Source organism: Diabrotica undecimpunctata, chromosome 7 (genome assembly GCF_040954645.1).
Source record: "Diabrotica undecimpunctata isolate CICGRU chromosome 7, icDiaUnde3, whole genome shotgun sequence".
Taxonomy (NCBI): domain Eukaryota; kingdom Metazoa; phylum Arthropoda; class Insecta; order Coleoptera; family Chrysomelidae; genus Diabrotica; species Diabrotica undecimpunctata.
The window spans coordinates 56865313-56892512 of NC_092809.1; the positions used below are offsets into that span (position 1 = coordinate 56865313).

The following is a 27200-nucleotide window of genomic DNA, read 5'->3' on the forward strand; positions in this document are numbered from 1 at the left end:
GTATCACCCTGGTATTATGTGAAATAAACAAGTTTATTTATAAAAAGCAATATTTATTTAAAATCCAATATTAATATTAAATTTTGTGCTTTATCACAGATTGTTTACTTAATTATTAAAGGTTTTCTCTATAAATGTATATATATCTTTAGCCAAAACTGTTGGCGTCTCTAAAGCAGGAAAATGTCCTCCTTCGTAATAAGTCAAGTGAATCAAATTAGGATATTTTTCCTTTAAGATATCTTCGGAGAAGAACATCACTTCGTATCGAAATCTCGCACAGCCAGTGGGCACATTAATTGGTATTCTGAAAGAAAATTGTTACAACGTAAACAATAAAGAGACATATAAAAATATGTATATAAATATTATACAAAACCACCTGTTTATTAGCGCTGCAGTCAGAAGGTTGGCCAAGATGTTAGAGAAACACTCTTTGGACTTTTTGTCAAGCTTTCGGAATTGTTTTATTCCTTTTTCAAGACACTGTAATATAGATAAAAAATGTGTAAATGTTTACAAAATATCACATATCGTCAGTGCAACTTACTAGTCGTTGAGATTATTTAAAATAAACTTTGACACTCAACATTAACAACACAGATATAAAATATAATAATGGACAATATATTCTAAAAATTATTGGTCAGGATAGTAAAACTTAGTTCATTTCACGACATCTTTTGATAGTGTGTTTTACCTCTAATACATAGAGAACAGAAAGAAAAAACAATGTGATTAAAATGTAATTATTTTTTCTTGATATTGTATTTATTTTCAAGGGACAAGAGGGCCATATTGGGTAGATTTTTATTTTTAATTATTAAACTTTTAAACCTGTCTTAATGGTATGTAACCAGTTACGCATACAAGAATATGTATAGGTAGAATATTTATATAATTATTTATATAAATCAACGACTAGTAAGTTGCACTGACAAATTGAGATATTTTGTAAACATTTACACATTTTTTATCTATATTACAGTGTCTTGAAAAAGGAACAAAACAATTTCGAAAGCTTGACAAAAGTCAAAAGAGTGTTTCTCTAACAGCTCGGCCAACCTTCTGACTGCAGCCCTAATAAACTGATGGTTTTGTTTATATCGACAGGCACGAATATCCTGTATTTCTTGTATAAATATATACATATATATATATATATATATATATATATATATATATATATATATATATATATATATATATATATATATATATATATATATATGAATTATACAATATTACAAAAATTTTTTATATTTGAGATCTATCAAATTCTCTATTTTTAATATAAGATTGATGTTCACTTATTTTAAAAACATTTAATGGCCTTGATGTTTCACCTAAATAAAACTGATCGCATTCACAAGGTATTTTATAAATGCAATTCTTTGTCATTTCTTGTTCATTGTTAGGTTTGGTTTTGGACAAAATAGATCTCAACGTAAAATAGATCTCAACGTGTTTATTGTTTTGAATGTTGTTGAAATGTTGAATTTATTTCCTATCCTTTTAAGTTTTTCTGATAATCCTTTTATAACAATACCATACATTTTTTTTTATTAACATTTATGATTTTTACAATCTGTTTTGCAGTGAAAACAATAAGTAAAATTTTTTGTCTTTACATGGCAGAGAGATGTAAGGTCCAGTGACCAAATCATCACGACACAAATTGACTTTTTACCGGTAGGATGCGCACATACACTGATACGCGAGCACTAAAAGCGGCACTGATCACAATGGTTGGGTGCTGTTGAAGGCGTAACTCCCACTGCTGTAGGCTCTGTCAGGATCGGTGAGGTAGGTCCAAGGGGTCATGTCGCTTCAATCTCTTCACTTGTTGGTTGTTGAGAAGATTCTCTCTGATGCTATTATTGCGTTGCTATGAGAGGCCAAGAAAGCAGTATCATCTGCGAATGTTGCAAGCGTTAGGTTATTGCTTATTGGCAAGTCAGCCGTATATATCAGGTACAGAATCGGTCCGAGCACACTACCCTGAGGTACACCAGATAGGATGGGGTAGAGTTTTGTATAGGCTTCACTATATTTTACCAGATATCTCCTTTCTGTAAGGTATGATTGAAGCAGTTTAAAGTAAGGGTAAGGTAAATTTTTCTTTAATTTGTACAGAAGTTCTGTATGCCACACCTTGTCAAAAGCTTGAGAGGCGTCTAAAAAGGCTGCAGTACAGTATTGCTTGTTCTCGAGATTACTTCTTATTGTTGTGTATAGTCTGTGAACTTGTTCGATTGTACCATGTTGGTTACGAAAACCGAATTGATGGTGAGGTATGAGGCACTTTTCGTCCAATATTGGTTTGATTTTTCGTAGCAGAAGTTTTTCGAAGACCTTAGAGAGGACTGGGAGTAGACTAATCGGTCGGTATGAGTTGACATCTTTTGGATCTTTTCCAGGTTTTTGAATGAGTATAATTTGTGCCACTTTCCATTGCAGAGGGAAGTAATGCAGACTAAGCATAGCATTGAAGATGATAGTGATTATTCTGTAACAGTCATTGGTTAGTTCCTGGAGGATCTTACCCGTTATGAGGTCGAATCCCGGAGCCTTATTGGGTTGTATTTCATTCTTTATTATCTGTTTTACTTCTTTAATATTAAACCTGGTGATTGGTAGTTCCATTTGATATGGAGCCTTAAGAAAAGAATTAAATGGTTCTTCTTGTTATAACGGCGCTACTCTGTTAAATGGACTAAATACTGTAGAAAGATGTTCAGCGAATGTCTCAGATTTTTCTGTGTCTGTTCTTGCCCATTTACCTTTGACATTTTTTAGAGGAGGTACGGCGTCTTGTGGACCTTTCACCTTTCTCGTCGTCTTCCATAGCGAATAATTGGTGTCTTTGGACGGAGTCAAATTTTCTAAGTAAGTTTGGATCCCCCTGTTTTTCTCTTCTCTTAATAGCTTTTTAAGTCTTCTCGTAATTCTGTTTAAATTTTGTTTGTCAATAGGAGCGTGTGTGTTTTGCCACTTTTTCCTAAGTTTTCTTTTCTCATCGATCAGGTTTTTTGCACTTTGCGAACAGTTTATACTTTCCTTCCATGTTGTTTGTTCAGGAGTAGAAATCCAACCTGCCTTTTGTATGGAGGTAGTAAGTTGTTGTACCGCATTTTTAATTTGTAATTCTGTTTTAAGTGGCAAGTTCGTTGGTATTTGTTCTGCTAGTGCGCTTCGGAATATTTTCCAATTTGTTTGATTATTGGTTAGGACTGGAGGCTTATTTCTGAGTATGATTTTGGAGTCTAGGTCAATTAGAATGGGAGAATGATCTGAGGAGAGGTCCCAGCATGATTCTATTGCTAAATAGTTAAGAGAGATACCTTTAATCACACAGAAGTCTAAGAGATCTGGTGTTTTATTTGGATCTGTAGGCCAATAAGTTGGTTCTCCTGTAGATATGTGTTGTAGGTTGTTTTCTGTTATTGACTTCAGCAGTTGTCTACCCCTTGTTGTAATTACCCCAGAGCCCCAGTGATGATGTTTACAGTTAAAGTCTCCTCCTGCTATGAATTTGTGTCGAAGAGAACTGAAATAGGTGCTAAATTTGTTTTCGTTGATTGGTTGACCAAGAGGACAGTAGACCGCAGATAAGGTAAGGTAATACCATACATAAAAGGATTTTTATGTGTGAACATTTCAACAAAAATTTTTATGTAAAAACACAAAAATAATACTGTATAAAGATAACAACGATATATTAAACATAAAATATTACGAAAAAAGAAAGATTAGAGCAATCTTCTGATGTCAGATTTCGAGATGCGCAAGCGATAAAGCAAAACTTCACAGAGCTACCTAAGATCTCTTATAGCCTCTGAAGATACAGACTACTCACTTTGAAAGCCAAGAAAAAAGCTAAAAGAACCACAACAATATTGGCAAAATAAAAACTGGGCTAAAAAAATGGCGAATTACTGTAAATGAGACCAAGTCAACACATGAAACCTTCACAATGAAACGATGTGTACGCCCTCCAGTCACACTCAATGGCAAGTAATTAGGTAAGGCAAATGACACAAAATACTTGTATTTATCTTGACAACAGACTAATCTGTTAGAAGCACATCTTTACCAAAAGAAAACAACTGTGGATTAAATTTAGACAAATGTACTGGTTGATTGGTCGAAAATCTAAATTAACATTAACTAGCAAAGTGCTTATATACAAGGCCATCCTCAAGCCCATATGGACCTTTAGTATTTACCTAAGGAACTACGCTAGCAATTTTAATCTTGAAATCCTTCAACGCTTTCAGAACAAAGTGTCAAAATCTATAGTAAATGCTCTATGGTATGTTACAGCCTTTCCCATAGAAAAAGATCTGGAAGTGCCTTCGGTAAAAGAAGTTGTAACAAAAACGTATAAAAGTGCACCCCAATGTACTGAAGTTCATGAAGTGCGTAGGCTGAAACGTTTTAAACCAAATGATGTACCAAACAGATTTAATGTTTTAGCAAAACCAACTGTATTTTAAGGTCTACCTTAATGTGATATGTAGTTGTAATTGTGTTTTATTATTTTATTGCTTTTTAGTTACATACTTTTTAGTTAAACTATTTATATTAAATTAGTAACATTTACAGTTGCTAAATAAATAAAAGGAAATCTCCACTGAAAGAGGCCTCTACACGCTGTGTAAACAAACAAATTACTTATTATTTTTTATTTCTGTATAGATTGTAATTTTAATTGGAGTTAATAAAAAAATCTTTTAAGGATAACCATTTTAATCAATAAGCAAGACAATAGCAATCCCAATACTAACAGAGCTATTTAAAAGATGATTACTAAAAAACTCCCTAAAGATGTGTTATAAAGAATTATAGACTTATATGGTTGCTCAGTCCACCTTAGATTCGCTGAACACATCGTCATTATAGCGAACATATTTGAGAATGGCGGAACAACTCGCAAACAACTCAAAATATCTCGGCCTAAAAATGAGTAGATAGAATAGAAAAAATTAAAAACAATGACAAACACAGACGACTTCAGACGTATAACTATAAATGGCCATGACATGGAATAAGTCCAAGAATAAATCTACCTTGGTCAAATTCCGAAACTTGACAAAGAGGACCAAAGTGCGGAAATCACTAGAAGAGCAAGACCAGCATGGGCAAAATTTGGAAAAAAAATACTTGAGCAAAGTGTCCAACCAGTGCATCCTTCATATCATCACATATGGATGTCAAACCTAGACCCTAACTTAGGCTGGTTAATATGAAAGAACTAGTTACAACAAAAAGAGCATTTAAAAAACAAGACTAGGTATACGATGAGATAGTAAGAGGAACGACTAGGAGTCAAAAAAAGAGGCGCAACAAATATTGACAATCTCAAACGAAACTTCGCAAGCCTCACTAATAGACAAAAGGATCAACGTTGGAATGCCACAATACATCAATGAAATATTACAAAAGTAGACGATAAAAAATACTACAAATGAGGTGAGCCGAAACAAATTGGAAGTATGCTGCTCAGAATAGAGATCAATGGGAGGAGTTGGGAGATGCTTATATTCAAAAATGGACGATAGAAGGCTAAGAAGAGCAATTCTATAGTAGTTATTACAAAAAAAATTACACAAAAAGTAACTTATTTTATGAAAAAAATAACGATAGTGTATCGGAAAATATTTATCATCATCATTAACCTGTATGCTCCACTGCTGTACATAGGTCTCGCTCAGCTCTTTCCATTTTTTTCTATATTGTGCGGCTTGCATCCAGTTACCGATAACACGCTTCAGGTCGTTAGTCCAACTAGTTGTTGAGCGTCTTCTACTCCATAGTGCTTCTTGTCTTATTCTTCACTCGACAATACGTATTGTCCATCGGCGGTGTGATTATTTCGATACGGTCTGTCGTTTTTGTTCCACTACGTATTTCTTTGCTTAAGATTCTGTCTCTCAAAGAGGCACCCAACATAAGGCGCTCCATAGCCCTCTGAGGTAGGCGAATCTTATTCACTCCTTTTTTTGTGTGTTATTTCCGCTTCATAAGTGACTACAGGTAACACACATTGGTCAAAGAAGATTTTTCTTTTGAGGCATATGGGTGGATCCGATTTAAATACATAGTTTAATTTACCAAATACTGCCGTGGCTAATCCTATGCGACGTGGGAGCTTATATTATGTCTGGTTATCTCTGTCCAACTGAATTTCATGTCATACTTATACGATTCAGTCTGCTCAATATCTCTTCCATCAACAGGAATATTTCGATTTAGCATCAGATTAGCTTCTTAGGAAGCGTGATATAATTTTCCAACATTATTGCATCATCTATATGATCGACTATCTCAAATGATTGAGTTTCTCTTCATTTATGTTGATACCATGCTCGTTCAGATCTGCCTTCTTACAACTATGTTCAAAAATTCGTGAATAGCTTTGGAAGACGATGTCTCCTTGCCCCACTCTTCTTTGTATACAGAATTTATTTGTTTCTTGTTCAGATAGTCTTAGGCTAGCTGTAGCATTTTGGCAGAGGGCATATTGACGACACTTTAGTTCAATTCGAATTTTGAAAAACCCTAAGTAATTGTGTATAGTATAGCAGGATAAACATAAGGAATGACGTTACGAAAATACTTTAGTCCTAACTCACATTATAAAAAATAAGCAGATACAATATAAATAATAATAATATTGACCCTGTTAGAAGTATTTTTACATTTAAAATATCAAAAATATTTATCCTTTCTGAAAATAGTTTTAAAAATCCTTAATTCCTTAAATATGTTAATAAAATACAAACTTTAAATTAGGTTACATATGGGGAAAAATTAGATGACCTCTAAAATAATATTTCACATGACTCCCTGTATTATTTAATATTATAAGGGTAATATGACCCTTGATAAGGAGTTAGATCTTGTGGGTTCCAATTAATATTTAATGAAAGTTTCTCATTTGAAAATAAAATGGACTTAATTTTTCATATTATTTAAAATAAATAATAATGTGAATTAAAATTTTAACTGCTGCAAGTTTTTAATTGGTCACACTCCATGACTACTTTGTCAACTTTATGTTAAAACACCATAACATTTAGACATACTAAATTTAGAAAACAAGTCAACTTGCGCAACTTCAAAATGAGGGTATATAATATCACGTTACCACGTAACTGATGTAACAGTGGTCACGTGACAGAAACTATTAAAAAATGGCACAGGTCCGATGAGGTGTCCTAATCTGACCATCGACACATTCATGTTAAAAGAAAAGGTAGGTAATAAATTTAGTCGTGCTTAGTGTTGCCGAGAGGCGTGGAGGGAGGCTGTTTGGCTTATCTCCGGCTCTACGGGCTTCTTGCGGTCCGTGGAATTGGACTTAGATGTTCCTCGAGTGTCCACCATTCTTCACGGAACAAATAGCAGGTCTGAGGTAGATGCTGGACGAGGTATGTGGAGTCGTGTATGTTTTTCGTTAGAAAAACTGTCACAATTCCAGAATCAGAGGTTTGTAGTGCGTGATTAACACTGTAAAATACCACAACAAACCTCGGAGATAATGTACATAAAATATAATTGTATGTGTGAAATATAAACAAGAAGTAAGTTTGAAATATTGGGTGCAAACGTCTTTTCTGTGCTTGATCTACGTAGTAGAAATCCCACTACAGCGTTATCTGCACAACAGTAATAAAAGGAAATGAAATAAAACAGTATTTGTACAAATAACACAAAAGAAATAAAAGATGCAACAGTAAAACGTCAGTTTGAGAGATTCCTTAACTTACGGAAGGAATCCTCGAAAAATTCTTGTGTCTCCTTAACTTACGGAAGATCACAAGTAAATGTAAATACTTCAGAGCGTATGGTCTCCGTGAGGAGAGATGTCGCAATGAATGTATTTAAACGATAAGAAAATACAATAATAAAATAGCAACAAATAGAATATATGAAGCGTGTGATCTCCTAAGAGAAATATCGCATCAGATATATTCAAGAACACAAAGGCAATAATAAAATAGCAAATGAGAATATATTTGAGCGTATGATCTACGGGAGAAATATCGCAGCAATTATATTCAAAGTAAATCAAAGTAAATGCAATAATAAAATAGCACTAAAATAGGTATTTTTCTCTGTGCGTGTTCTGAAAGAAATACCACAGCAGAAAAAGGCAAAAATGGGAATATATTTGAGCGTATGATCCTCTGGAGAAATATCGCAGCAAATATATTCAACAATCAAATAAATGCAATAATAAAATAGCAAATAAAAATGGGCACTTTCTCTGTGCGTGATCTAAAAGAAATACCACAGGAGAAAGTACAAAAATAGCACAGACAATATATATATCAAAAATGCATAAATATCAACAATAATAGCAAAAAATATGGTAGAAATAATAAGGCAGATTCTAGGTGGATGACTGGCACCGAACCTAGAGTCTTAAATACGAGGGTGAGCTCGAACTGGCCGACTACAGAAAATCCACCTTCTTTTATACAAGAAAATCCTTTGTTCTAAAGGATTATGACGTATGAAAGTGGACTTCCCGTAAGATCGACCAATGGTAAATTTTAAATTGCTCAAAAGTTGGAATAACCCCTATTCCAACCAATGAATAATTTTTTTCATGTCAGGAGATGTTGCCCGTACGCTGATTGGCCAGTTAATGCGAGCGCACGAGAACATTAGTTGTTGTACAATGTAAGATTCACATTATGTACGATTATAATAAAGAAAAATTAATTTACCTTTCTAGTCTAAGTTTACCACGATTGTCCTCATGAAACAGTTCAGCATAAATTCTCATAGAAGTAGTGATTGATCTTGACATCCAGTATACCATTATATTATCAAGAAGTTGAGTGTATGTATATTTTTCGGTAAGTCCACCATCTTCGAGATCTTTGTATGTCGTGTTTGTTAACGTTACAAATTTTTCCAGTAGGTAGGCAGCCAGCCCTGTTGGACTTTCACGCAGGGCAACACCTTTAAAATATTAGTACAATTGAACAGATATTATAAGTTAATATTCATTGTAAAATAAATAGTCCAATCGGGCTAGAAGAAAAAAGGCTTAACCTTGCAAGGTCAGCCGCCCTAAATTTTATTATTTTAACCAATATTTAAGATCCTAAGCCTAATGAACCCTAAATGGTGACATTAGCAGCAAGCCATAAACAGGAACAAACTCAAATTTTGATTTTAGCTAAAAAATGAACAAGATCAAAATTGTATAAAATATAATTCTATTCATTTTTGTTTACGTATATTCATGTTGTGAAGTTAATAATAAACGATATAATTCAGTAATTATGCTTTCACTCCCCCTTCTAATGTTTCTTTCCGTAACTTGGAAAATATCGACCGCACGAAAAAAATTGTAAAAAAGAAATTGAAGGACATCGCATTTGCAACCGTAAGACGCCCTCAGTGATCTTCCTGTCTGACCGATGTAAAATGTAAGACCCTCTCAGTGATCTTCCTGTCTGACCGATGTAACATGAGTCACACTCAGCACAAGGTATATTATAGGTCATCTGTCATCACTCACTCATCACCTTGTGCTGAGTGTGATTCATGTTACATCGGTCAAACAGGGAGATCACTGAGAGGGCGTCTTACGACACACCGCAGTGATATCAACTTATCTAAGCATACTGGTGCTCTTGCCCAGCATGCTATTAACACTAAGCACAAAGTGAACTTTATTGAAGTTAAGATTCTTGGAAATGAACGCAATCTCGTCAAAAGACAGTTTTTGGAAATGTGTTCAATACTAAAACACCCTAATGCTCTTAATAAGAGAACTGACATTAGTAACTTGAGCCAAATTTATCATGTATTGATTTTACAAAATTGGGCTTATTATGTTGTTTACTTTAAATTGTCCCCTAAGGTGCATTTTTATCATATTTTCATGTTTAATAATTTTAAATAAAAATAGAATAAAATAACTTTTTCTTTCTTTATTTAACTTAGATTCATTCAGCTTACATTTTATTAATTATTTTGTCAATATTACATTTACATATATAGTAATTGTTTTTTGATTGACTTGTTTAGTAAAATTTTTTAATTGAAACTGATTCACAGAATCTTTTTCATTCTTAGTTCCAAATACTATGAACCTTGGACTGTGGAAGTTAAATCAATCTTCACCTGTTGGCTGGCTAACCAGTCACAACGTAGATTTTATAATATATGATATTTTGGATTGACCTCGCTTGCTTTGTTCATTGGTTTTCTCAATCAATCACTGGGGGGAAAATGGTGATACAACAATTTCCTTTCATTTTTTGGCTTTTCACTGACCAAGTTGTCACCCAAATTTATCATATTCTTTAAATGTACCGCTCTATTACACTAGAGGTTGGTATTTCGCCTTGCTGTTCTGTCATATTTTGACCCCAAGACCACTGTCTTTTGGCATGAACACACATTCGATACTAAGAACAGCTCAAGATAGAGAGCAATTTGCTGTAGTTATAGCCAACCTTCAGTAATGAAGTAATAGGTTGTAGCATAATTTAAACTGTTTAAATATTTAGCTGTACTATTTGTAATACCTTCAAAAACCAAGAAACAAAAAACTTTTTATTAAAGTTTTATCAAAGGTTTTCGATATTTGGACATTCAGTTTAATCGGTTAATAGGCAAGGACAATTTGTTATAATTTGTAAGAGAGTATTATGATACGTGTGCAATATTATCGAAGAAATGGTTTACACTTTGCAAGAAAGAATGAAAATTGTAGGTTTATACTCCTCCTCAGTCCTAATCCCTGTTGGGATGTGGTGACACTATCAGGCCTTTACAGTTTTTTCGCGATTTTCCTCCATCCCTGTCCCGGGCTAGTTGTTCGGCTTCATGTAACAATTGGTTAATCAATATTTTTGTTTAATCTACCCAATGGCTTGGAGTTCTTCCCCTAGGTCTCTTTTTTCCAACTCTACCCTCGACTATCAGTTTTTCCGTCGTACCTGTTCTTCTAGCAATGTGCCCAAAATACTGCAAATATCTCTGTTGTATTTTTTTAAGCAATCTATCCTTTACTTTAAGTTGTTCTAATATCGATACGTTAGTGCGATGATCAATCCAGGATATTCTTAACATGCGGCGATATACCCATATTTCAAAGCGTCTAGTTTAGTTTTATCCGCTTTCTTTAAGGTCCACGGATGCATATATGGCTATAAATGTATACTACAACAATAATAATTATGCAAGAGCTGCTGCTAGTCCTGTATTAATAATTGTAGAGCGTACATCAAGGGGTGAAAAATCTGAGACACTATAATCAATTATGGTAAATCTTATTTTAGTAATTCTTGTAGGAAAAATAATGTGCATTGTTAAACCATACGATTCCAATTTATTGACCAAGGATAATTGGCTAGCACAATGCAAAGAATGTATAGATTAAGATTCTGGTTATAAACCAATGAAAACTCAAAAAAGGCTTCATTCAACAGAAAGTCATATTTCGTTATAGGAGAGAAATCATTATTTGGAGAAAGAATTAGAGTGCCACCACGAGCTGAACTTGGACGATCATACCTAGCAATTGTGGTGGTATATTTTTCTACAAAATGGCTCGATGACTTCAAGTAAGTGCTCGGTAACAGCAACTATCGGGGGAAATCCTAATTCCTCTACAAACAAAAATAATTCATTTGTTTTATATCTTAAAGAACCATGCTAAAGTTGTCATCATTAAAATATTTTAAGGTCTCTATTCCCACAAAACACGTCGTGTTATCGAATAAATAATATTTTTTTCCTCGTACAATATACCTCTCTTTTCTAGTATTACTTATATCACTACTTACCGATTGTGTCAGGCTTGGTTGCCTGAATATGGAAATATCCGCTTTCGACAAGAAAATAAGTATATCTCTTTGATAACGGAAACATAATTTCTTCTTCCAACTTATTCACAAATAGCGATGGATACAAATTGTAAATAAATAGTTTTAAATTTGACAATGCGGTGTCGATCACGCAAAAATTTGAGTGGAATGCGATGATATGCTGAGGAAATAACACTGACATATATTGAGCAATAACGCTACCCCAGTCAGTACCGTGGAGGTAAAATTTTTGGTGACCGATCTTCAACATAAGGTTTTTCAAAATGACTGCCATATGGAATGCACCTAACCCAGGCTTGTTCGTCGCTTCTGAAAAGCCAAATCCTAAAAGAAATATAAAATATAATTTGTAAATTATGCTTCTCAATATACAGGGAATCACAGAAAAATTCCAGTTTAGATCGTGTTCTTATTGAAGCAAAAACAAAAGAATTCTTGGGTTCTTGGCAAGCTTATTTTTAGCAGGATACATTTTGTAAATACATATAATCATTCTCAAATTTTAACTCCTCAGGTATGACCTTTATATTGAAAGTGTTAGAAAAATATACCGTGTGATATTATAATTATAAAGAATGTTTATTTACCTCTTCAACAGCACTTCGTATTTTTTATTATCCAAAAAAATGCAAAGAATAGAACTTTTATTATATTAATTATTTTGTTTTAATTACAGTTAGTTTATATAAATACATGAGAGACATATTCTAAGCACTTTATAACTTAAACAAGCACATTAGTTTAAATATTTTTTGAGTAAGAGGCCGTACCTTATATCGAACGCTAGAAATTTAATCTATGTTCAAATAACATGTTTTTTTCTTTGAAAATTTTAGAAAAAGAAAATTAAAAGTAAGAAACCTAAACAGGTAAACAATAAAAAAATACTTATAAACTATTTTTTTTATTAAAGAAAGCAAAACATGTAATGCATAACACAATCTCATATTTTTAGCATTGCGTTTGTACGGCACTGCCCACATGATTAGCCTCTGCACAAAGTTTGGAATTCGGCATGTATTTAATGTAATCATCAAACCTATTAAACTTAATATTTTCGTGAACTCTAAAATCACCAATAGGTTAGGCGAATGGATTTAGTAATCCACAGTCATATTTCCAACCACACATACACATATCTAGAGTCACCAGCAGATGATACCAACTGAATTTGGCAAATTTTTTTCCCGTACTTTTGGCCAAAACCCACACGTTATGAATATTAATATCTAAACATTAAAATCGAAATACTATCAGGTTATAATAATACTTGGGTTATAACGTCAGGTCGTCATATCATCCATTCTGTCTATGTCACTGTTTGAAATTTAGGAAAGTGGCCATCTGATTGGTCTATCTTACTTTATATCCTGCTACACAAAAAAGGAACAACTACCAGATGCAAAAACTACCGCACACTGTCACTAATAATACATGCTAGTAAAATCTTGTTGCTTATCATCAAAAACAGATTAAACACCTATCTACATTACCAAATACCTCAGGAACAAGCAAGGTTTGTAAAGAGTAAAGGTACACGAGAACAAATTCTGAACCTGAGACAACTCATGGAAAAGTTTAGAAAATTTTAAGTACCTATGGTTATGTGTCTCTTAGACTAACAAAAGGCATTTGATTGTGTAAGCTGGATAAATCTGTTATCCATTTTAATAGAAATGTGCACACCAATGCACCTTGTGACATTCATTAGAAATCTGTACCAGTCCAATATAGCAACGTATGACTAGATCAAAAGTTTTCAAACCAATTCAAAAACGAGAGAGGTGTATATATATATATATATATATATATATATATATATATATATATATATATATATATATAAGCGGGGATCCTACAGCTTCTGCCGCTTCCCGCATTTCGATCGCCATCTTTTTCTATCTCTCCAGGTGTCTTCATCAATGGCTCTGTCTTTCATGGTTTCCATAACACCTTGTATCCAAGACTTGGCTGGTCTTCCTCGTTTCCTTCTATTACTTGGATTGTATTCCACAGCTCTTTTTGGCCATCTGTTGTCGTCCATCCTCTGTACGTGTCCATACCATATTAACTGTCTAGTTTCTATTCTTTCAGAAGTTGTATGTACTCTTTCTGTTTTTCTTCTAATTTCAGAATTAGGTATACGTTCTACTCTTGATATACGGCAAGCTCTTCTTAGGTAGTCCATTTCAACCGTGTCAATTTTTTTCTTTCCTTTTACTGTCATTTGCCAACATTCTGCTCCATATGTAAGAATGGGCTCTACAATTACTTTGGAAGGATTAACGATAGATAAAGAGATATGTGGCACAAAAAAAATAATTAAAAATCTGGTAAAGAATAAAGCAGTTGAGATAGCTACTTTAGGCCACATTGCCATGGAACTTTGAGTACAAGAAAACTGATATAAGATTGAGATGTCCGACTGATAACCGTATAAAGGATATTAAAACAACGCATAGTTCAGCCTTGTAAAATTAATTTACTTCACTAGTTATATCGTCGGTATACTGCGAAAACCAGGTAAATGACAAATTTTGAAATATTGAGTTAAGTATACCAAAATTCTCAGCTTTTTCCGCTCTAGATACAGGTAAAACCCTATAAATGATACGACTTACCATTCATCAGATAATTTATGTAATAAACAAATAAGTTACACCCAACCAATTTTTCGTTTTCAAATAAAACAATATATCGCTTCTTACTTCCATAAAATTAAAGTTATGTTGCATGTAAAACAAAGTAAGCCCACATATATTATTATGCCGGACAACAATATATTTATACTACTGTATACTATATTCAGTAAAAAGGTGGTAAGTGTCTTTAATATATTTTACGTGTATGATTTATTAAAATTTCTCTTTCATATCGACTAGTAAAAACCTTTAAGTAACACTTACTTCATTCTACCTGAAAACGGTTTGAGATAAAATTTAGAAATGATTACTAAGCTAAAACCATAAATGATCTTAATGGTGTTACGTTAAAAGATTATGCTAAAATTAAGCACACTATTAAATAAAATTGCTTGTCTTCTATATTTGTGGCTAAGAAAAAAGTGGAAAGACGTACATCCACTAAAACGTTATAGAAAAGCTAATTCCAAAGAATGGGTAATAAATGTCGCAAAAGGCAGGCGTGCTAAGGGTTTGCCTTATGAGATAAAAAAAAAAGAATAGACCAGCAAAATTGCCAAAACCAGTTAATTGTTTAGCGTGCGTTTACAAATGTGCCAGTTATTTCAGCGAAGATTACAGACAAAGACTATGTCGTGATTATTGGAAGTTAGAATACATAGGCCAGAAAAATTGTCTTATTGCACGTATTAAAATGGAGCCACAAAAGAGAGTCGTTGCAGTTTGTTGATGTTTAAAAAGACCACGTGCATTTTCCAAAAAGTGTTACTTTTCTTTGAATGGTCAAGACATACAGGTATGTGAGAAATTTTTTTGTAAGACAACGCCATGCAAACATGCACCGCCAAATAAAACAAGCAGTGACACCCAAAAAATCGTGAAGGCTCATATTGAGTCTTTTCCTACCATGGGCCCACATTATATTCGCCAAAGTTGAAAGCGTAGATATTTGGACAAAAATTTAAGTATAATAAAAATGTACCAACTTTATATAATGACTGTGGATAGAAGAAACTGGAAGGTGTCAGCGAAATTACATATCGAATAATATTTTCTAACGACTGATCTAATGAACAGTGGGATTTTGTTTCAATTACTGTCGATCTACAGGCCGTACTACAAATTCCAAGTGGATTGAGTGGACAACTATATTATTCTCGAAAATTATGCGTCTACAATTTGTGTTTATATGAAGCCGCATTACCAAATGCAGCCTACTGTTTTGCCTGGTCAGAAATTAACGGTAGACGAGGAAATTCTGAAATAGGAAGCATTATAGTCCACTTCTTATCAAAAGTGTTCCAGAATATGTAAGTGAAATAAGTTTACTTTCTGATACCTGCGGAGGACAGAATCGTAATCAGCATATTGCAGCCTTACTATTATGGGATACTTACTTACACAAATTTTTACTATGGACATTCCTATATGGAGTTGACTCTATGATTAGTAGTAACGAAACCGCTAAAAAACACAGATCTATCTATGGGATGCCAGATTACTTGTTTGTTTTTCAAAATGCAAGGGGAACTAAAAATATCAAGGTTGATGATAAAAAAGTATGTATAGAACCATACAAATGTAAAGAATTTAAATACTACGACTTTTATAACTCAAATAATTTGTCTCACACTTTAATTAAAAACCGTACAAAAGACCAAAATGGCGAAAAAATAATGTGGTTGAAGATAAAAAGAATGAGATTCGTGAAAGGAGAGACAAACACAATCTATTTCAATTATGATATGTCAATAAGCTTCAATTATTTCCTTGGTGATACTAAACGGCAGTCAACAAAAAAAAGCACGCCAAGTTATCAACTAATATAAGCAATCTTGAAGAACTTAAGAGACTTTATGATGCACATTTGCCAATAAATATATCAAAAAAGAAAGATTTGGTACAGCTATGTGATAAGGATGTGGAAGTGATACTAGAGGAATATCACGGGTGGTATCGTAATTTGACAACGGGAAATGATGTGAAAGACATCAGACATCTTGCCAGAGCCTGCTTTCAGTGACAAATCGGACGAGGAAGCCTCATAATAATATTCTTATTATTATAATATATAGTATTGTTATTATTATATTTGAAATAAATTTGTTTTTTCTATAAAACTGCCTATCATTCATATAAATAATAACTATAACTACAAAGAGCTGTTAATAAAATTTTCAGGGAAAACCAGTTAAATGTCATAAATATCGACAAATACCCTAAACATTGCTATTACCTAGTAAAAGCCTCATATCTCGATCACAAAACTGAAAAATAATATACTTGGTTTATTATATTTGTGTTAAATATGTTATTTGAAGAGTAACTGATTTATTTAGATTTACAGGTAAAACCAGGTAAGTGATAGCATTTCCAACTTAAATTTAGGACTAGTCAGATAGGTGTCTCAACTTTTTCAAACTAATGATAGAAAATCATTTCAGATATATGCATCTTTCACTAGAACACCTAATATCAAAAACAAGCTGACTACTTAATTCACAATAAAAAACTAAACTTTAAAAACGTTTTTTCTCGATTTCGGTATTCCGACATTTACCTGGTTTTCGCAGTATACCGACGATATAAAGATGGTTCTGACCGGCGTTAAGAACTTTCTCAGATCATTACTAAACCGAATAATGGAAATCCTAATTATATTTTAATATTTGTTTTTCTCATGATCACTTCTTTTACATAAATGATGAAGTTAACAGTAATTATGGCCTTACAGTGTGTTCCAACAAAAATTTGACCCCTATAGAAACTCAGAAACCAAGAGTTTCATTACAATTTAAGAAAACACTTCAATTTGTATTGAGAGGGGTACGAACTTTTATGCAAAGTTCATGCCCTCAAATGTAACCCATACTGTCCCGCATCAACCCTATTTTTTTTTTAATAGCAAGTGTGGTCGAGTGGCACATCATTTGAAAGGTAATTTTTTTCTCTATACGACATTCTATTTTTTTAATTTACGTAAAAACTTTGAAGGCTGTTTTGGATTTAACTAATTTATTGGTTGAATATCAATAATAACAAGAAAAACATAAAATTTCACCATATTAACTAATTATCTGTTCTTAGTGACCTCCAATACAATAATTAAATCAATCTACAAATCGATATTACCACGCCACTCTATTCAAGATATTTTTTTTTCTTTTTGTAAAAATATCACTTTTTCATATGAATTTTTTTTAGATAATGAATCCTAATTATTTTCTTTAGTGTTTACACAGTCACGTTTGATTTGAGATTTGTTAACGACTGATTAATCAGAGATATTTTGTAAGGGCTTACAAAAATGGGATATTCTAGTGAAGAAAGAATAGAATTAACTTTGATCAAATAAAAGGCGGATATCCAGCACGGTTTTATTAATTTAATCTTGCCCAAGTACTTTCGCTCCCTAGAGCATCTGTAGGGGCATTTCTAGGGAGCGAAAGTACTTGGGCAAGATTAAATTAATAAAACTGTGCTCGATATCTGCCTTTTATTTGATCAAAGTTCGTTTATTTGGGCATTCAACCTTATATCAGAATATAATTAGCTAAGCTATACTATGGAAATAATCAGTGTGCTAAGGCTACGGCAAGGATCTTAAATACTAAACACCAAAAAAAAAACGTACGTCACCAATAGGTTAAACATTTAACTGATAAGTTTAAAGCTATAGTTGACGTTAACAACACAAAGCATGAAGTAGACCGTCGAGTGTGAAATGAAGCAGTTGAAGTGGCGGTATCTCGTGCATCGGGTGTATAGCATCTAGTGCTTATGGAAGTAAAAAATCCCATAAATTTCACCCTTGTAAAGTACGATTACGTCATCAATTAAACGAAGATGATCCTGATCGTCGGCTTCAATTTTGTGAAGAATTAAAGTGAAATCATCAATAACAACCAACATCGATTGTAACATACGTATTTTTTTCGACGAGTGTACTCTTATGTTAAATGGTGAAATTAATAGACATAATTCTGGTTATTGAAACGCATACACAAACGCTTCAAAAATTAAATGTATGGGTTGGCATTTTTAGGTATCACGTTATTGGACCATTATTTCTTGAAGGAAATCTCAACGCAACAACTTATGTAAATTTTTTAGAAGACGTTGTTGATCCGCTGATCACTAACACATTGGAATCTGATAATAATCTTTTAGAGGATAAACTGACTTTCTAACAGAAAGGGGCAACCCCACATTATGATGTACAATTTTTGAATCAACGTTTTCTAGGGCGTTGGAATGGATCTAATAGAGTGGCCGGCCAGGTCACCGGATCTTTCGCCTTTGGATTTTTTTTGTGAGGATACCTAATATCAAAGATATACGCCACTCCGCCTGCAGATCTTGCTGAGTTGCGACAAAGAACTGTAACAAATTGCCGATTATTGACAACGTAGGTATTTGCCAATGTATGATGAGGCTTTGAAAATAGATTGTATTATTGTATGGAGGTCACAGGAGGTCATTTCAAACATTTAATTATTTAATTTGATAAAATTTCATGTTGTCTGTGATTACTGATGTTTAATCAATAAATTAGTTAAATCCAAAATTATTTGCAAAGGTATTCCGTAAATTAAAAAAAATACTGTCGTGTAGAGAAAAAAATACTTTCTAAATGAGGTGCAACTCGACCACACTTTAAAAGAACTGGGGCTTGATGCAAGGTAATAGGGAGCTAAATTTGAGAGCATAAGTTTAAGCCATAATTGAACAAGATGACCGCTATCGCAAAGAAAATTCAAATTTGCAACAAAATGACATTCCAACAATAAATCAGAAGAAGGGAGCTACTGTATGGTCTACATATATACCACTTTTTGTCTTTATTTGATTTGGGGCCATTAAAGACAAAAAATATGCAAAATGGCCCAGATCATTAGCAGGTGTCCGGAAATTCATTATACTTGCAGAAATCCATCCTACAAGAGTATAACAATATTACTCCCAAAATATTCAGGAGTACGACTTGAGCAATATTTCTTTAACGGGATTGGCCAAGTCATGGCCATAAACATAGCAAAAACACATAATAAATAAACTAAGCCCAACTTAAGTACGTTCATTTGGCAATCTAAATTTTTACCTTCTCGAGAAGTTACAATCTAAAATCAAGCAGCGAGGTGTCGTTGAACAGATGAATAAGTATAATATATAGACATTAAGATGCAAAATATTGAGAAAAGGATATTGAGATTCGCATCCGGCATAGTAATTTCCATGTTAAAACCTGAGATGTTCAAAAGGTTTTCTTACATTATGTATATAATAGAAGCAAATGATAGTTAATTGACTTTTACATGAATATTTCTAAAATCTAATGCTTTATTAACTACCTGCTAAGTAATAATTGTGCTTACCTGGTAAAGAAGGTATAATTAACTCAAAAACAAAATCTCTTCCCTCTTGCGGTGCGGTTAACAAAGGAACAATATCGTAAAACTCCCGTATTGATCCAACCCACCCATGCAGCATTATCAACGGTAACACTTTAATACTTGTCGATACCTTTGGTTTAATGTGAACGAAATGCACGTCTAGACCTTGAATATTGACAAGGTAGTGAGGATACTGGTTAAAAAACGTTTCTCGTTCTTTCCAGTTATAGTTTGTTCTCCAAAATTCGGTTATATTTTTAAGGAGGTTAGTATTCATGCCATAATGTTGTTTGACTCCCTCCAAGGGTCTTTGAAAAGGTAATGTATGTTTTAGTCGATAATTTAAATCTTGAAGATCCTGAAAAATAAGAACAGTGTCTATAAAAATTAAATTTTAGTGTAGTATAGAAATAGGAAACATACTATTAGATACACATAGTATTAGACAAAGCAATAATAAATTGAATTATTCTATAAACTGGAAATAAAGTCAATATCCATATATAAGTATTTTGTTTATCATGACAAGAACCATCAAAGCAATAGCACTTAGTCCCGGGAACGTGTTAGATCACCAGAGGGTGCTAAGGATCCCACGACTTGATATGATGAAGATAAAAAAAAATTGGAACATGGGACACACGAACTCTGCAGCAAGAAAACTGGATAATGTGGTTCAGGAACATCGACATATTATAATTATATCGAGAGACTTACGCAAATCCATAAAATAACGTAGTAGCATATTCAGACACAATTATACTTCTATAAGTAAGCGCTACACCTATTAATATTAACGTAGTGCGGGTAAATGTACCTACAGTAGATAAACAGACACCGAAGTTGAGCAGTTCTGGGAGGTCCTGCAATCATTAAAATCTAAAAAAATCGTCATACTAATAGACGATTTAAACGCAAAAGTTACTTAGACCATAATCTCTGGTCACAACGAAGCAAAAGTCAGGAATATACTATTTTTGACATAAGGTGCCTATTAATACAAGAGAAAATGAAGCCAGCAATAGACAACCTTTGCCAGCAAAGCAATGCCAGCCAACAAAATAGTATAGCATAGTATAGCATCTGAAATATACTCAAAATAAATAGACAAATGGCTATTAAAAGTTTCCTTGGGCAACAAAATTGGGAACATATAAAACCCTAGATGACGGATGAGATTGTGGATTTGAATGTGGAATGAATATAAAATACTAAATCATACAAAAAAGACATTTCCAAGAAAAGCTAAAGAGAAATAGATTCAACAACAATGCGAGTAATCAAAAAGCCTTCACCAGCTGTACGGTTCAGTTAACTTTCTTAAAAAATAAAACAAATAATGGGTATCTCCAGAAAAGCAGTTTACCAACCTTGAAAGGTAGGCATATACGGCCGATAGTGGACATAGAAGAATAGGCCAGTCAAATAAAACTGTAATAAAAAGTAAAGTAATTCGTTTTAGAACTAATCCTTGAATCCGAAAATTTAAGTTTTGATATGAAAATATGGATTTTCATAAATCACCTAAAATCACTATTTTCATTTTTTTTAATAATCCTTTCCTAATTATAAGTTTTTAGTTTTGTTTTCTTGAAAGATTATTAAAAAACCTTTTATTTAAAACAATTTCAATTAAATTTGGTTGATAACTTATTTATATAATTGCGAAAAACTGCAAAAACTTATGCAATAAACATAAAAAATAGGCACGAATAGTAAGAAAAGTGACATATTGTGTATATATCTTTTAACACCCTTACAGTACACATAATTTTTTTTGGAAAAATATTTATTTATTTAAAAGTTATTCCAATTGTTTATTAGAAAATTGTTTATTTGATAATTAAAAACGCGGTTGTTTCCATCGTCTTAGAAAACTGTATAAAATCTCATTTTGCTCAGTGTTATTTATATTTACAAGATATGTAAGTTGAAATGCCATATCCAAAATTATATCCCCTAAAATTAAGTTTAGCTCTTGGCCTAATTTGTTTATAATGTTTTTCGTTAATAACTTTGCGAGAAATGAATATGAAAGAATGCCATTTTGATATTCTTTTTGAAGGTAACTTTTTTTTAAGAAATTAACCATTTGTTTATTTATTAATATTAAGTATAACATTCAATACTTATACTTGAGAATGACTTTTATTAAAATTGAAAAATATTTATTTTATTATTAAAAATACCGATTTGCAAAGTGTGAGTTTTAAATAATTCAAAATATGGGGAGTGGTGGGGAGAATGAACCCGCTTTCAAAAGTAAAATCGGAACTTCAAATTGAATTCGTCTGAAAATGTTACAATAAAAAAAACGGGTGTGGCAGTCCAGTGGGACTGCCGGTAGAAGTTATACTTCTATACACGCGTTCGCCGTTACAAATTCATATGGGTGTGAATCTGCACAATCATTACATATGTAATGCTACAGGTAAGAGAGAGCAGAAAGAGAAATAGGATTAGGTATTATATAGGTATATGGTGCATCGTTTGCTGTATATAAACAACATTTGACCTGTAATAGGAGTATAGTAAATGAAGGATTGAATCAATTTATTGATGAAAATATATAATTTTATTTTCATATATGTATGAAAGGAGTTGAATGCAAAAAAAATTTTTTACACATACTCCGCAGTAAAATTCATTATTTATTTTGTTATTAATATAAAAATACAATACAATACACTGCAACATAATTCAATATAATAATACAATACAAATTAAAATGCAACATTTATAAGTATTTCAAAGTGACAATATGCATAACTTACTTACGCATATGTTTAATTTACCATGATTATAATATTAATAAATAATAATCATAATATGAATAAATATTAAATATATTTACAAAAAAAACATTTTTATTCTCGAGAGAGAAAGAGAGAGAAAATATATCTTCTGCCTCTCTCTTACCTATATCTTACATATGTAATGATTTTGCCGATTCACTCCCATACAAATTTCTAACGTCGAACGCGCGTATAGAAGTATAACTTCAAAAATCCTTTGGAGTACTGGGCCAATTTTGATGTTTTTTTTTTTAATCTGGGCAATCTCGAGAAAATAATAATAAATGCAGAGTCAGTTTTGTAGTAATCACACTTGAGGAACAGTTATTAAGTAGACGTTAGAATAAGAAGTGTGCACTGTGCACGTGACTAAAGAGGACGTTTATTTTATATTTTGTATTATTTAATACACGCAAGTATATTTTTTATATTAATATTAATTAGTATGGTGTATTAATCTGCATATTACATAAGCAAAAACTAATTATTTTTCCTAATGAGCTGTTATTTATATGTAAGCATTATTTTTAAATATTAGATTTTATAAAAAAATGGGTAAATTATGTAGCAAATAAAGATGAGTAGTGAGGATCATTAAAATGCTCAATTAACTAAAACTACAATACCACGTGGTTCAATTTATTAAAAATACTTTTTTTATATTTGTTTTAAAATGAAAGTTTTTAAATACAAAAACAAAATTATACTATTTCTATTGATATGAACTGCATTCCTCAATTAACAATAATGTGTCTAGGTTCTTTTAATTTTAATTTTTTGTAAAATAATTTTTTAAACACTGTTAATACTTTAATAAGTTTTCTTTACTTTAAGTTAATTGATATAACAATTTGTAATTTTAAAAGTTACAAATCGATCTTATAAGACGTGAGATCTCTCATGAAATGTAATATTAGAGCTCTAGATCCTTTGACGAAGGTATAGAGGGGGATTCGGGAGGAATAGAGAACTTCAAATGACGTATTGCTATATTTTTCTAGACCTACTGTATGGAGTGGAAGTGTAGACCCTAAGTGAGGCGATGCTTAAGCGCTTGCAAGCCTTTGAGATGTGGTTATATGCTTTGCTTGCAAACAACACAACTGGTCAGTCTAATAAATATATGCAAGCTGGAATACTTTGGTCACATTATAAGACACCCTGAAAAATATGAATTTTTACATCTGATCATTCAGAGAAAGATCCAAGGTAAATGTGGTCCAGGCAGAAGAAGAACATTATGACTGAAAAATCTAAGACAACGGTACGAAAAATCGACTACATCATTATTTAGAGCTGATGTCAATAAAGTCACTATAGCGAATATGGTATCCAACACGTTACGTCCTAAAATGGATTAGTTTACTTGCAAATTCTAGAGGAGATATTCTTGCTTAACGCCACATGGATGTTGGAAGTCTACGAATATCGCTGAAGGGTATGTAGAGCAATCTCTTGCAAAAAAGCAAAAAATTTCGAACCAAATTATAGGAGAAAGTGTATATTAAAAGTGTTATTGAAAAAATCACAAAAACTATGTTGGCTCCAGCTATCACTTTTAGTGCTATTCAAATAACCACTGCTATACATTGCACATTTTATTTACACAATTATGAAAATACAGTTATATTGTACCTACTTGTTATTTTTAGTTCTCTAATAAACTTTGTTAGTTAACTCTATAAATAAATTATTTAAAAATAGTAAAATGACGTTTGAGGTAGGTGGAAAAATTATATTTATAACTGCGTTTTCCTCGGGAGAAAAAATAGCACATTGCTCCCTTGTTATACAAATAGCTAATAAAAGTTCTTAGGTGATGGAAACAACCGCGTTTTTCATTATCAAATAAACAAATTTCTAATAAACAATTCGAATAACTTTTAAATAAACAAATATTTTTCAACAAAAATATATGTGTACGTTAAGGGTCTAGAAGTCGTCTTCAAAACTACAAATTGGTCAACCTATGGCATTAACGTTAATGGCAACAAGTTAAACCACCTCAGATTCGCTAACGACATAGTGATTATAGCGAGCACATTCGAGGAACTGCAAATTATGATGGGGGAACTAGCAGCCAGCTCCCAATACGTCGGCCTAAAAATGAATATGAAAAAAATAAAAATAATGACAAACACAGATGACCTCAGACGTATAACTATAAATGGCAGTGAGATAGAACAAATCCAGGAATATATCTACCTAGGCCAAATCCTGAGACTTGACAAAGAGAACCAAAGTGCGGAAATTACTATAAGAGCACGACTAGCATGGGCAGGATTTGGAAAACTTAGTTGGATACTTAAGAACCGCAAAATACCCCAATACTCGAGGAGCAAAATGTTCAACCAATGCATCCTTCCTATCATGACATATGGATGTCAAACCTGGGCCCTAACCAAGGCAAACATGAATAAACTAGCCACAACAGAAAGAACAATGGAAAGAGCAATGTTAGGTATACGACTGTCAGATAAAAAAAGGAACGACTGGGTAAGATCCAAAACAAAAGTCGAGGACATAGCAACAAAAATTGCCAAACTTAAATGGAGCTTTGCGGGCCACACTGCTAGACAAAAAGACCAACGTTGGAATACTACAATACAACATTGGAGACCTTACGAAAGTAAACGACCAAGAGGAAGACCACAGATGAGATGGGTTGATGACATTAAAAGAACAGCCGGAACAAATTGGAAATATGTTGCTCAGGATAGAGACCGATGGAAGGAGTTGGGAGAGGCCTATGTCCAAACAAGGACGACAAAAGGCTAAGAAAAAGAAGAAGACGTTAAGGGTGTTAAAAGGCATATGTTTTTTTAAGGTTTTGTGTTTTTCGCCATTGTGTACATAAATTTTCAACCAAATTTAATTTATGTTTAAAATAAATCGTTTTTTTTATAACTTTTTAAGAACACAAAACTGAAAAATTTTAATTAGAAAAGAAGTAAGTAATGAAGGTAACTTGAAACCTTTTTAACGACCTATGTGTAAATAGTTATTCCAATAATACGAAATAAATGAGTTGTCTAAGAATCCTTAAAATGTGAAGTTAAACATGCAGCAAATCAATTTAAAAGTGGTATTAGTTTAGGTTATGATAAAGTTTACATCGAAATTTTAAGGCAAGTCGATGTTAAGAGACTTGCGTGTCTTGTTAATGTAATATAAGACTTTTGACTAATTCTATCCGATTAGTTATAGTCAACTTTTATCGTTATACCAAAGAAAACGACTCCCAAAATTTACGAAGACTATATACAGCCTAATGAGTTTGATTAATCACGCTCCCAAGGCATTTATGAGGCTGTTCTATGCGAGGATATACAAAAAATGTAGAGATATAAGTGGAGATACACTGTTCAGTCTGCTCTTGGCCTCCAATATGTAATTTTGCTCGACCAAGAGCAGACAAACGTAGTAGAGGAAGACCACCTACACGTTGGGCTAACGACATTAGGCGTATCACGAAAAATTGGCAACAAAGAGCAAAAAATCGCAAAGAATGGAGGAGTTTAAGGGAGGACTTTGTCCAGCAGTAGACGTGATAAATTAAGACTGGATGATGATGATGCTGATGATGACAATGTTTAGATTTAGGAGCTGGCACTAGAGAAGCACTGTTTTCTTTCAAATTGCTTTTACAACAATACTATTACCAAAGGCTTAATGTTGTTTTTACCCATTGTACAACATTAAAAAAATGGTTAAAACCTTGAATTGTATATGTCCATGAACATCTGTAAATCTCTATATTTACGTATCCAAACTTGTCGTGGATTACCTACCAAACAGGTGAAAAGAAATAAAGTTATATATTTAAGGAAATAACTGATTGAGAAAAAAGCGAAAAGTAACGCATTTCGATTTAATTTAAAAATAACAACAAGAAAGAGAGTAATGAAACAACGTACAGATTCGTAAAATTGGGAAAGTAAATTAGAGCTGACATACAGTCTATAAAATAATAAGATTTTTAGGAGGTATAGTTTACTGGTTGGATGAAGACTTTATCTGTAAGTCAGCTGCAGTTGCCTGTAGAATGTGAATAAATTGTAATAGATCACATGCATGTAGGTGGCGCTAGCGTCAGGGTTTGGTACTCAACCGTAACCTCATTTTATTCTGCCATTTATTTACATTGCTTGGTACTTATTTCCTAGTTGTTTTGCAATTTTGTAAGTGATTTAAGTTTTAATAAGTTACTAAGGATATTTTAATTGTTTCGACACACAATGCAATTCAGTTTCCAATTAAACTGACAATGTTAGGTTTCATACATTCTCCTTGAATAAAGCTTTACAAAAATGATGGTTGATCGCTATCACGTCTGAAAAAAGTATCAGCAAGCACACAAAAATCTGTTTCAGGCCCTTTTCAGATAAAAGTTATACCTTTATAAGTTTGGGTAAGTTAAAAAATACTTATCCAAATTTATCGCATTGTTATTGTCTTGTTTTTCTATGACAATGAAGGATTCTTAAACAATATGCAGTACCTTCT

General features: G+C 32.6%; 1 protein-coding gene across 1 annotated transcript in view; it reads right to left on the bottom strand.

Annotated features, from left to right (window-relative positions):
- Nucleotides 1-32: 32 nt before the first annotated feature.
- The window catches only part of LOC140445376 (juvenile hormone epoxide hydrolase 2-like), a 36869-nt gene continuing 9701 nt past the window's right edge, over nt 33-27200 (bottom strand). Inside the window, exons 2-5 of the mRNA XM_072537354.1 lie at nt 19882-20257; nt 11823-12188; nt 8742-8979; nt 33-307 (exon numbers count right to left, since the gene is read on the bottom strand). Of these exons, the coding sequence (XP_072393455.1) occupies nt 109-307; nt 8742-8979; nt 11823-12188; nt 19882-20257 (1179 nt within the window). The 3' untranslated portion in view covers nt 33-108. The remainder of the gene's footprint in view (nt 308-8741; nt 8980-11822; nt 12189-19881; nt 20258-27200) is intronic.